This window comes from Sclerotinia sclerotiorum, genomic scaffold, assembly GCF_000146945.2.
Source record: "Sclerotinia sclerotiorum 1980 UF-70 scaffold_5 genomic scaffold, whole genome shotgun sequence".
Classification (NCBI taxonomy): domain Eukaryota; kingdom Fungi; phylum Ascomycota; class Leotiomycetes; order Helotiales; family Sclerotiniaceae; genus Sclerotinia; species Sclerotinia sclerotiorum.
The window spans coordinates 469,319-482,667 of NW_001820831.1; the positions used below are offsets into that span (position 1 = coordinate 469,319).

General features: G+C 37.3%; 4 protein-coding genes across 4 annotated transcripts; 3 read left to right on the forward strand and 1 right to left on the reverse strand.

Annotated features, from left to right (window-relative positions):
• Positions 1-1,392: 1,392 nt before the first annotated feature.
• Positions 1,393-2,531, forward strand: SS1G_04169 (predicted protein; the record flags this gene model as incomplete). Its single annotated transcript, XM_001594312.1, has 4 exons — positions 1,393-1,395; positions 1,807-1,831; positions 1,907-2,081; positions 2,426-2,531. The coding sequence occupies 4 exons, from the start codon at positions 1,393-1,395 to the stop codon at positions 2,529-2,531; spliced, it is 309 nt and encodes a 102-aa protein (XP_001594362.1).
• Positions 2,532-4,987: 2,456 nt separating this feature from the next.
• SS1G_04170 (predicted protein) lies at positions 4,988-5,410 on the forward strand (the record flags this gene model as incomplete). The annotated part of the gene is made up of 2 exons (XM_001594313.1): positions 4,988-4,999; positions 5,099-5,410. 2 exons carry the CDS (start codon positions 4,988-4,990, stop codon positions 5,408-5,410), a joined length of 324 nt encoding a protein of 107 aa, XP_001594363.1.
• A 2,465-nt stretch (positions 5,411-7,875) lies between these two features.
• SS1G_04171 (hypothetical protein) lies at positions 7,876-8,205 on the reverse strand (the record flags this gene model as incomplete). The annotated part of the gene is made up of 1 exon (XM_001594314.1): positions 7,876-8,205. The coding sequence occupies one exon, from the start codon at positions 8,203-8,205 to the stop codon at positions 7,876-7,878; it is 330 nt and encodes a 109-aa protein (XP_001594364.1).
• Positions 8,206-11,764: 3,559 nt separating this feature from the next.
• On the forward strand, positions 11,765-12,541 carry SS1G_04172 (hypothetical protein; the record flags this gene model as incomplete). The annotated part of the gene is made up of 1 exon (XM_001594315.1): positions 11,765-12,541. One exon carries the CDS (start codon positions 11,765-11,767, stop codon positions 12,539-12,541), a length of 777 nt encoding a protein of 258 aa, XP_001594365.1.
• Between the last annotated feature and the right edge of the window lie 808 nt (positions 12,542-13,349).

Here is a 13,349-nt window from a genome sequence, read left to right on the forward strand (position 1 = left end):
GTGGTAGATTTTAGAGGAACTTTGACTAGAAGAAATTGTTTTCTTTGAAATAATTCCCCGAAATAGATCTCAATTAGGAAATAGCAAATCTGAATGAAGTAACCACAACGCTTTTCCCTTGCCCAGTTACGACAAATGGGTGGATGTATCGTGTATCGCGACTTCCATCACGAAAGGATCTGATGAACTCCATCGGTCGATTACGTCAATCCATCCCCTCAAGGGAGCAACCTCGACAGAAAGAAGGTAGGAAGAAATTAGATCGAGCTGACCTCCGATTTTGATGCTTTTTGAATCAAATCATTGTAGTGATGCTGCAATACGGCACTTGCATTGCATATTTACCATTTACCATCTTTCATCGTTCTTGAATCTTGGCCACTATTTACCAGGGTCCTGATGAACCAATAAAAACTTTGATTTTAAAAGAAAAAGTGTGAGTAAACGAACACTTGCGTTTGCTTAGAATTGGTCCTTATTACCTGAGGTCGATGTAGAGTTTGAAGGTCGACATGTGCCATATATAGGTTGGGTGGAAGAGATTATGTGTATCAATTGATGACAACTGCTTACCGCTCCCGATTCTGGCCACATTTTAACATTTAACATGAATAGGCTCAGAAGCCCACCCAAAATGCTCCTGGGATTCTCTATGGACACAATCAACTCGATGTGCAACAAAAAAAGTTGGTCACGTGAAATTATAGCACTTAATTAGTGTGAGTTTTCATCCAATGAAATCCATAGAAGCAGATAAGTCCGTACTATGTAACCTAGAGATTTTGTGAAGAACTTCGTATCCCGTGCAGGAAGTATTAGTAGGTATTACCTAGTATTTGAGACTGATTAAATTCAAATTAGTTCTATAGTTCTATTGATAGCTCTCTAGTGAGACTACATAGGACTTCGATACCCCTTGGAGATCTGGTTTCTTGGTCTATTCCACATCGCCTTCTTCTACTCTTATATGGAATAATTCAGCACAATCCATTGTCTGCTTGCAATGTACTACAATGTATACTTTTATCCATTGAATATCTTGACATCACGATTGGAAAACATGAATGTTTTTCAGCTGAATGTAAGAGGGCTGCATTGCGAATCAACCCGTCAAACACACGTACACCGGCAAAAGAGAATTATCCAGCAAATTTGCGGTTCATGATTCACACTGCTTTTAAAAATCTGTCCTGATTCTCAGCTTTTGATATTATCTTCGTCTCGGATTGTCAGGACTGCTCATCAATTTCGAGTAAAAAGAGATAGTCACTGCAAGTGCGGGGTATCACCATGAACGACGATGGAGGACAGCCGCTACCAATTCATTTTCACTCTGTCCATAGAGTGAGATGTGAGGCTCTTGAAAGTTAAAAAAATTGATCATTTCCCAGAATGGTTAGCTGCAAAGCTACGGTTGCTTGTCTTCAAACAATGTCCACAATAGGCTAGTCATCTATTCTATTTAGTTGCTTACCACAGAGTAATTTACAGTTTAATTACTCGTACAGTTATGTAATGATATCAACAGACAAATGTCCATTGAGAATACTTGAAATCCTATCTCCGAATACATATGGGCCGTATTTAATTCAACAGCATAGCACTTGTTATTATCCCATCGAATCCCGAGTTTTGCTTTAACACCGAAGCATCATGGTCAAGCCCCTTAGCCTCTTTGCTATTATCATATGTCTGTACATCCCACTATTATCCGAAACAGGTTCGCAAACACTGCAAACTCCTCAATACTTTTCTTAATTCCTATTGTTGAGTGAATCAAATGATTGATATCACTTAGAAGATCAGGGGAATAACAATGCGGAAAATGAGAGTAAGTCCTCCAGGAACTCCCAAACTATTGCCCTAATAATATTTGCTAAAACCTCTCTGCTAGTGGCCTGGATAGAGGGAGCAGATGAGGATATTGCAAGAACTGTGCAAGATAATATTTGGGTCATTGATACTTGTGATCTTCAAATTGAAGCCGAAGATTGCCTCAAAGTAGAAGCCACCATTGGTCTAGATTTCGTCGTTGGACTCGTCAGTCACACACTGGGAAGTTGGTGTACCGCACATGTAAGGTACGCGCACTTGAGTTTTTCGGGAACTAACAAAGCTGTTGGACTTAAGGCTGCGTATTCTAGCTTCCCGAGTCAATCTTCAAGCGGTAGGCTATTTATTCAATGATTTTCAAATGATGAAGATACTAAATGGTTTATGCTAGAATAGATCTCCCTCAGCCGGTAGAACCATTTTCAACATCGACACAATAGCCAAGAAATTCGCAAATCGCAAGCATCGACGATAGTGTTATGACAAAATCCCCAAGGATTGATAGTGTCTTCGCGACAAGCATCTCCGGGCTCAGCTGTTCGAGGAAAATCATCAGTGTCTTTTGAGTAACCGCATACTGATGAAAACGAAGTTATTGGCGAGCTTCCAATAGTGATACGCTAGAGATAGACGCTAGAAGATGGGGCTCACGAGTGAGAATGCCTTGCTCCTGGTCCGGCAGAGGAAAGAGTGAATAGAATTATCCATTTACCTAGTGATGATCAAGAGCCGAATTAATTGTTTTAGTTCTCGCAGGAAACAATGAAAATACATCCTGTCAAGTCCCTTTTCCTACACTAAGATGTTAGACATTCAATCTCACCCTTTATTACGCGAGTGGCGAAACCCTTGATTATGGTGTAACGTCATCTTAAGACGACTTTAATATCTACATTCTAACATTTGGTCCTCCTGAATATGATGTTTATATTGAACACCCCAGTTTCGATAAAGTACCTGAAATAATAACTTAAATTGGGTGTTTTTATCTGATTATGATATAACTCGCTCTCTTGGAGAGGACCGAAGCTTTCTATAAGAAAAAAAGCCATAGTCGAGAGTTGTATTCGATCTTCGACAAAGTTAAAGTTTTTCTAAGTGGATTTAACATTTGTGATGCTCCGAATAGGATGTACTTTCTATATCATACTATTCGTATATGGTTACTAGCGAGTAGGTGACGGTAGGCAGGCGCCAGAGGGGGAATCAATTCTGGCCCACAGTCACATACCTATATAAGCTCATCTAATTATTCTCGTCAGCTCCGTAAATACACATCGTAAAACTACTTCAATCAATCCTAAAATATTCTTCTCAATAGCATCTCCCTCATGTGCACCCAGGAGATACTGTCTATCAGAACATTCCTTTCCTAACATCAAATCCTTATTAGTAATAATTAGATAGCGGCAACTACAACCATACCATGATTGATGGCCAGTATTAATTCCTGCATCTGCTCTTCCATGACTCATCCGGTAGTTTAAATCCATATACCAATGAACCTGATTGATAATCCCATGGTATTTCTTCCTATACTTACCATGCAAGACTTACCTTGATGTATTTTTGATCTGTGAAATTACAGGTACTTCGTCTCTGAGCTCAAATATTTGGTAATATGGAGAGAGGGTTTATGAGGGTGAAAAGGAGGAGAATTTCTGGTGATCAAAATGATTAAAAAGTTGAGATTCATAAATTTCAGGTCGTGAAATCATGTTCAGACCTCTAATAAGTTCCTAAGCTCATTTTCCCCGTTGCATTATTAGCGGAGAGATGAACTTTTCGATTTTTAGTCTTACAATGGCTAATACTGAGCTAAATTAAGTATATTCAAGGGACTATCGTGATATTTGTCGTGATTCACAATCGAGTTCCCTAGATGTTGTGAATTCGAATTTCGAAATAAGCAGATATTTAATGGATCTATCCATCAAATTTCCCCTTTCAGCTTTTGTTAGAAATTCAACTGCATATTCGCAATTGGAAGTTCTTATCATGCAAGAATACTTGGCTAGCGGAGCTCAGATTTAATTCCACTTACATTTGACGCAAAGACTGAAAGCCGCGAGGCGGTGCTGGACATCTTGATTTCTGAAGGGAACACTTCAAATTTCCAGGGGTGAAAATTCACTAGTGAATTAGAGTATCCGCCTTATTTTAACCTCTCCCTTTTCCGTGTCGTCATTCATTGACAATTCTTCAAATTACTGACCTTATCTTAACTAGGTGATTAAATAAGTATCTAAAAATTAAAAAATAAAACAAAATCAGAAAGCAGGTTGCAGGCTGCAGGCTGCAAATGATATAAATATAGCTTTAGAACGCTGCTCATAGAGACTTTAATAGATGTCTTATATCCATTATCCATGGATAAACGACGAACTGCTCAAGGGCACCGCTCGGTTCCCTGATATGTCATCATCTGAGTAAGTAGAATTTGATTCAGTGCCAACGACTGAGTTTCTTTGCAAAATTTCTTCTATGGCTCCTTAATATATTCATGGATTGTCAGTGAACAGGAATTCTATTAAGAGGGTCATATATATGTAGGCACAGATATATACGAACAAGCTTCAGTCTAAATTGGTAGTCTAAAGTCTATATTATGTTATATTCACCCCCAGCGCTTATTCACAAAGCGGAAGCTCAAAATTAGCAGTCTAAAGTCATGTTATGTTCACTCCCCAGTCCTTGATTCTTAAAGTAAAAGCCCAGACCTTCTACAAATTAGCCTACCTACTTGAACGTTTTCTGAAAAATAACCGCAAGGACAGAAATGATATAAGTAAATATGTTGACCTCCTGGGATCTTGGCAGCATATGCATATATAGTACATATGCATATAAGGAGCAAACAAAAATCAACTTTTAAATTCATTCTTTCCTTTTTGGTATACTGTTTGTTTGCTTTCAATATTTTGATTTCAAAGCACTTTAATTCCGAAGGCCGAATACCCAACCTATTCCTTCATTTTTTGAATATATGCTCGCAGCTTAACTGCTTAGCTAGAGAATAAATAAATTCAATCTGATGCTCTTTCTAGTCTCAAGAAACCCAACAAAATACTATTCGGAAGAGTTTAGAAGACATGCTATTGATTATGAGTTTTCTCCTTTTTACAATGCGAAAGCACTAGCAGGCTAGCGGTAAATGGATGATGTGGTTGGAATCGGGAATGAGGACTGACATTTTAAGGTAGTTTTGCTGGTTTGGAATAGGTGGCGTAGTTAGTTGTGTGATGAGAATGATGAGAATGATGAGAATGATGAGAATGATGAGAATGATGAGAATGATGAGAATGATGAGAATGATGAGAATGATGAGAATGATGAGAATGATGAGAATGATGAGAATGATGAGAATGATGAGAATGATGAGAATGATGAGAATGATGAGAATGATGAGAATGATGAGAATGATGAGAATGATGAGAATGATGAGAATGATGAGAATGATGAGAATGATGAGAATGATGAGAATGATGAGAATGATGAGAATGATGAGAATGATGATAATGATGAGATTGATGAGAATGATGAAAACGTAAATGGAAATTGGGAATTATGGTGGTAAAGATAATGGTTTACAGGAATAGTATATAAAATAATAATAATGACGAAGTGGATAATAATAGAAAAGTTTAATAAGATAATAATTATACTCAAATCAAGAGTAATTAACTTATAAAACTAGGTAAGTAACCTAAGATATTACCCTTAGAGCATTCTCAATCTCTGTACAATGTATGAAGCAAAATTCCTGAACAAATCATTTACTCTAGGCTGTTGTGTAGATTAGAAAGAAGTGGGAGTCTGGGAGTAGAGGTTTTATATGGGTAATTATTCACATTAATATTATCTTTACAATAGATTGGAAAGCAGAGGTGAGTTTGAGATGTAGAAAACGAGAGGATATTCACTCACTTGCAATCCATAAGCTTCCTAATCTCTGATTCGATTACCTGTTTAAAGAAATCATTCGGCAAATCTGAGAAAAGAAAGGAAAACTAGGTAGGATATAAAAAGTACATCTCGATATTAATTTTTGCCCTCCACACCACGACTGCAATCAACTGACAATCTTTTCCGTTATTTTTTCAGCTAGAGTGAGTGCATTTACATAGGATCGGATTAGCAGTGTAGATGGTAAATTTGATATTTCTCTAGGTGTTTAGGGTAACTAAATTCGAACTGATAATGAGTAGGTATTGAGTATATAAATGTTAAGCTTGAGATTGAATTTTGTTGTCATTTTAGTTTTTGAGTTGAAAAAATGATGGGAGGTAAGTGAGATCTTATATGGATAAATAGATAAATAGGTAGGTAACGAAAAATAGAAATCGGAACTTCGACAGCATTAAAAATGGCAAAACGATGAGAAATTTCTCATTAGAGCTAAAACTTTCGGACAATACAGCTAGGCCAGATCTCCAAGCTCTCAGTGATTAATAAGACGTCGATGTGCCTTCTGATATCGAAGAAAAATACTTAATACTAACAGCCAATCCCGATCTCGCTCATGTGGCAAGTCTGTTTCAGTCTTTCCAAAGTTTGTTGCGTATTACTTTAAAAACCTAGGAGATGGTGTCTAAATACCTACTTATTAGAATTTCAAATTAATTGTATCCACTACACTTGAGAATTAACTAGATTACCCCCCTCTCCCCAAGCAATTTGTTAAAATTCATTAGAATCCACTTATTTAATCCTCCCCTTATAATTTTCAATTTCTAAACTCTAAAACCAATGCCTCACTTTGATATTTAAACGACTGTTATGTTACGACGGGTAACATATTTCCGTATCACATGACTAATCACAGGATCAGAGCTATCATGTGACCGGCTCTAATCAATCTAATTAGAGCCACTAGAGCCAGAACACGAAGGTCTATATAATCAAGATGGATTTCCTTTGTATAGAGCTTCGTGCTCAATATCAAGATCAATCATTTAGTATACTCTACTATTAGTTACGAATTGCATTATTGTCGTTACTTTAAGTCCCTGCTTGACGCCTAGTTATAAACCACCTCGAGAGCCTAGAGCACTTCCACGTGATCTAGACGGCAAACCTCGTAACATATCTACCAGTATGAGAAGGGGAGAGTAGACTAATCTACTTGGAATAAATATTACAAAAGATATTTAGTGTAAGATTCCATCTTCAAAAAACATCAAATCATACATCACACATTTAAGACCAAAAAATAATTAACAACGCATTCATATTTTCATATTTTCATATCTCCTTTCTATTTCTTTAAATCATCCATTCCTTCATCTTCCTTTCAATACTTCAAACCACCTCAATCACCAAAAAAGCACCAATCTTTCACTAAAAACTATAAACACAAAAAATAAAAACTCATCCAATCGAGAAAATAACTTCCTCTCCGATCCCTCGATTCGACAGTCTCAAACCGATCAGCGGCGAGAATACAGCAGCAAAAGAGGCCTTTAAAATTTTCCATGCCAGCCAGCCAAGCTAAGTCATCCATCTTTGACCATCAATAAAAAAAGTATAAACTCCAAATTAATCAATCAATCAACCCGTACCAATTCCATCAATAATCATCATAATTAAAGGATCCAAGATGGAGGGAGGATATAGAGATATATCTCCAGGTCATCACAAGTGATAACATTAAACCATTAACATGGATGAATGATGAATCGAGGTATTGATAGGATCAAGAGAAGATATCCAAAAACTCCAGGTAACGAATCAAAAATATGAGGGTATATTTTTTCGTTAATCGATATCGGGAATATTCGTGTAGAAAAAAAAAGCGAACAATGAGTTTGGCGTGAGACATTAAAAAACAAAACTATCATCAAGCCGTAATAGAGGGGTTCGTAAGAAGTGTGAATTATGATGTGATGTCGCATCGAAGATTTCGTAAATGTGACGAGGTATTTTTGGAATGCATTCCTGGAAAAGATCTAGATGATTTTGATAGAGGAATGACGATTAATCAAAAAGTATAATCTCATCTAGACCCCGCATTCTTGTCTTATCATTTGTTCACATGTTTGTTTACAGCAACACTGCAACAACCATAATAAACAACCCCATTACACTATAACTTGCTTGAACACTTGGTGCAGCACCAGTGAAGTTGGTAGGGAATGGAGGGCTGGTCGAAGTTGTAGCTGGGATAATGGTTCCAATTGATCCTGTAGGTACAATAGCCGATGTGTTGTAGGTTGCGTAGGTTGATGTAACGGATGCGATGACTTCAGAAACTGTAATGGTTCGAGTATGAGTGGATGTTGCTGTGAAGGTTGTAGTTGAAGTGATTGATTGTGCGCATACGCAAGCGACAAAGAGGGAAAGCAAAAATGCTGTGAGACGGTGGAACTGCATTGTGTATGTAGTTTATTGAAATGTTCTTGGGTGAGGGTTGAATTTATTGACAAGAAGGTATTTATGTGAGAGGGATATGCGTTCTAGACGTTGAAGATCGAAAGACAACGTAGGAATAGTCTGAGTAGATCGTTGTCTCGAGGAGGTAAGATATATATCAGAAAGATATGAATCAAAGCGCAAGGTCTTGTACTGTTTCGGAGTGAAGTGCTTTGGCTCAATAGACTCAAATATCCAACAATAGAAACAAAGTTGGTTTGGTGAATCGGTAGTATCGAATGATGGTTGGTCAATACAAAAGGTACTTGGGCAAAGATATGATGAACAGATGAATGGTGTTGTCTTTGAGATATACTATTTGATAATGATGTAGACTTTGCCAACGAAGTCTGGTATTTCTGAAGCAAGCTGCAGGTATTGACTGAATGAGAGTGTGTTGTTAGGTAGCAAGAAAGGAGAAGGGAAGAAAGGAAATTTGAAGCGCACGATGAAGAAGATATCTGAGCGAGCGGTTGAGGATGAGTGGGTCCTGGAATTTTTCTGTTTAGGAAGTGACCATGTGGTCCGTGATTGGGAGGTAACGTTATTTTCTTTCCTTCCTCGTTGGATCGAGTGGGTTGACTAGGGGAAGTCGAGAAGCTTAGCCGGGTTAGTTAGGTAGATAGTAGATACTGTGAGAGGATCCTAGATCAAATCAGATTAGACTATGCTGTCAAATCAAAAGTACTTTTCTCCTACTTTTCTCCTATTGTTCATCTCCATTACTCCGTACATACTATGACTGAGTGGGTTTCAGTGGATTTCGTCACGAGCAAGGAAAAAGTAAAGTTTTTGGATAGTTTTTGGTAATACAAATGAAGTAATAATTAGTGAACAGTTAAACAATTTAAACAATCTCCGGACTTTGAATTAATTTCCAACTTTGTACCGCTTCACCGTCTTCTCATCCCCATTGTCATGTTGATAATGTTTCATTTCCCTCCCTATCTCATGGATCCATTCATGAATCCATTCATGAATCCATTCATGAATCATGAAAACGATGATGCTTGGATGAGAACTCATCTTATGATCATCTTTAAACTTCAGTCTTTACCTTTCTCAAAACCCTCGAGCTTCACCTTCACCTTCACTTCCGTCACACTTCATAGACACCATCGGAACTCTTTGATCTCAATCTTTGTCCTACTACCGTACTACCATAGTCAATTCCATCTTACCGTTCATTCATTCAAAGCATTCAAACTTTAATCCCCACAATCAACCGCAATCTTAAAATTTGAACGTGAATACCAGGATTAATCAAGGGTTCGTAATCAAGCTAGTGAGAAGCTAGTAAGGATCATACCGAGACAAATCTCGTTTGATAGGTGCTTCGGAAGCAAGCGAGATTTTAGTCAAGTTTGGTACCTGAGTTAGCGGTTAATCAATGGTTAAATTTTGATCATTTTTTTAATGTCTATCTAGATTCCAATTGAGATTCAGCCTTACTAATTAGAGTGAAGTTGTGAACTAACTGTAAAAGGCGAGTGAAGTCTGAACCTTGTAAAGTGGTAAGCAAATCGTGCCTGACTAGAGTGAAAATGAAAATTTTATTGAGGTATTTTTCATTGCGCATATCGATGTGATTGTATGTACGGAGTATTCGGCCCAACAGCAACAACAAAGAGAGAGAGCTGAACACGTGAAACACCATCATTGGAACAATGCTCCTTTGTTTCGGCATTTCGGGAAAGAATCAAACTCATCCATACGGAGCACATCAGAAAAAACCCACAGAAACAAAAAGAATTGTCTTTGTTGTTCTCTGTCGCTCATCATCGTCAACCTTTACAACACCTCACTCCTACGCCACATGTATGAGTTAACCATTCCGTTCCTTTCCACCGGTCTCTTGCATCCAATACCAGATTCCTACCTTCCTACCTATACACCACAGCAAAGAAAATTTCCGGTCATTGATAAATGACATTTTATCTAAATCCCTACGCGCGCTAATTCATCGTTACTCATCAATTTGCTACCTACCCTTAATTTTCACCTCATCCTCTGCAGAATCTATATTTGCGAGATGAGATAAGATGGCATCAATGTTGAGCGGTTAAATGTTACCATATCAAAGGTACCAAGTCTTTTGGATGCACTGCTGCAGCCTTGGAGATCCTTTAGATTTTAACCAACTGTAATTCCTTATTGGTTGAGATGAGGTCGAGTGGAGATTACAAACCAACCTTTCATTGTAATACCTAAGTATGTACCTACCTTAACCCATACTCGAGTACAGATTTATCAAAATCCTCTTCCTGAATTTTTGACCACCAAATCCATCTGGCGAGACAAAAAGGAATAAGCTTTTCACTCACCAATCAATTCATCTTGAATGATCATCCCTCTGAGGATCAAACAAATCGCATCTCCAAAAAGCTAAGCTTTTAAATTGGAGAAGAAACGTCCGTTTCCTATGCATCCTTCAAATCCATGCTGCGCCATGTCTTTCTTCTAATTCTCCACAATCTTGAATTAATCCCTTTTACACATCCATCTCTAAAACTTTCCATTTTAACTTCCAACTCGTTCATCCAATCCTATCATATCAATCTTTTTCTTCCTCACATCAAACAGATGGTGTCATAATGAGGGGTCTCTCACTTGAGACTATGTCGCACGAGCGTGTGATTGCTCAAACAAATGATGTATCGGAATTTTTTGTCTTCATCTATTGATTCATCTTAAGTCGAGATGAATCTATGAGACTGAGCTACTTTTGTTTAACCCGATGTTTTTTTCTCCCTTGATTGGACATTTGATTCATTTTCCCTTGGATTTTCTAGCATGAGCAAGATGGAAATTTGATGTTCAGCCAAGTGATGTGTTACGCTCTTAACGCACTTATTTGTGGAGTCAAGAACAGGGAAATGAATTTATTGTTTCTTTCCCCATGGGATGATTATGAATGAACCCTCGTTGTTTCACAATCTTTGTTCTACAGACCAGACGGAGATTGTTCAGTTTGGCTCCTCAACCCGGGTCTCCAACGTTAAATTTTGAATGAATCACGTGAAATGTTTAACGTTAACAGAGATAAAGATAAATTGTATTACTTGATCGCGGGGTTTTCAGTATTGTAACATCCATCTCATTTTGAATTTTAATCTGCATCTAAAATGTATAATCTTTTAAATTTTATGCAAATATAGAAGATTAGCAAATCCTATGTACTAGTTTCGTCTTCTTGCTAGATTATGATTTTCGATTGCAAGAAAAATGCCATTGTTCTGTTCTTGACCAGCTCATTTCGTCTTTGTTCTCATTGCACCATCGAATTTGTATTGAAATTGTCCTGACACTATCCTGCATATGCGCGTGCGTCTTTTCACAGGTATTGACAATTGAACAATTATTGAACAGAGGAGTTTGGTTTGTATAAAAGTTACCGAAAGTTTTGGGTCAGTTTGAATTACCAATCCTCAATTCATACAGAAAAATAGAGAAACACTAAACGTCTTATCAAACTTACTCAGTTATCAAATTATCTAGTAAGCTACAAAATCTCATCAAGATGGTGTCTAAAGTTCAAAAAGCGAGTCAGAAGGTGAGTAGCTCGATGGTTATTTGCAGTCTATGTGGAAAAAAAGTACGAGATCAGCACTCTCTAAGTCTTCACAGATTGGCTAATCATTCCGATGAATTTTGGGAGTGTTCAAAGTGTGATGAGACCTTCAAAATCAAGCAAGATCTTTACAAGCACATCCACGAAGTGCATGAAGAGCCCAAGCCAAAGTGCGAAGAGTGTAACAAAAGCTACCTTGACGAGAAGTCATACAAATTACACATGAAGAAATTCCACGGTACTTTTCCATGCTCCTACCCTAAGTGCCATTACAAACTGGATACTTTGGAAAGTCTGAACAAGCATTTGGAGAAGCATCAGAATTTACCCGAATATACGTGCACAATATGTGGATGCGAGCACCGTTCGAAGAGAGGTCTCAAGGTACACATGGAGACTATTCACGAGGATAACAGCTGCAGATGCCTTGTAGAAGGTTGTGATGCAGTGTACGAACATCCATGGGCTTTGAGAGCACATATGACTTCATTCCATGAGGAACAAGCTCATGCAGACACTACTTGCAAAATCTGTGGTCATTGCTCCAAAGGTAACAAAGCCAATTTCGCTAGACATATGAATACAGTTCACTGGTTGGAGCAGTTCAAAGCTGAGTTTGGAAAGGCACGCCAAGATGGAGAAAACGAAGAGGATCTTGAACATCTCGCTGCTCCCACAAAGCTTTCCACCTGCTCTGGGCCCGTTGTCTACGGAGGTCGCTCATGAAGAGCTGATGATATGGCTAGAATGCGAAAATGTAATATTTCTCTAGATGTATCATTAGCTGTATGAATCTACGGCGACACGACGGTAAGGATTTTGGTTTTTTATTTGTTAAATAGTTGAGAACACTTGGATTTCATTTGTTTGAAGATTCGATGAAGTTATTCAATTTCTTTAATTTCAGAAAATATTTCAAAATTCTAAAAAATAATCGTCTTTTCTTTTCTTTTAAATAGTTCTCTTTTCTTTTTTCTCTATGATAATAGAATTAAGTCACTATTTCATTTAATTGGTTTCAGTAAATATTTTAAAATCCAATATTAATATAAAAAATTAAAAAACAAATCTTTCCATTTTCCACTCGTGATTTCTCTACGTGTAATAATTTTCAAATGAATATTAGTTATTTAACGTGAATTTTTATAATTTTGTAAATACCTTTTTTCTTTCCTGTTTTTTCTTGTCTCGATTCTTATATCTTCAATTTATTCTTACCTGTTTCTTTTGCATATCGTATTCTCTGTTTTCATCAAGCTAGAAGATCGCTATATCAGTTGATCGTGTCTTCATTCCATGAAATAAATATTGCTCCAGACTAGTTCGATACATATGTATTGGGGCGAACTGAAGTGATTGATGCTTATTTGTATATGATGAAGTATTTATATACAGCACTTTGAGTAATTGTAATAGCGGGAATAGGATTTTTGACTTTTACTTGGTATGCCTTGATTGGTGTAGTATAGATATTCTGGACTTGGTAAATGATGAGGAACTTTCTAGTGATAATTAGTGGAAAATACTCGATGAT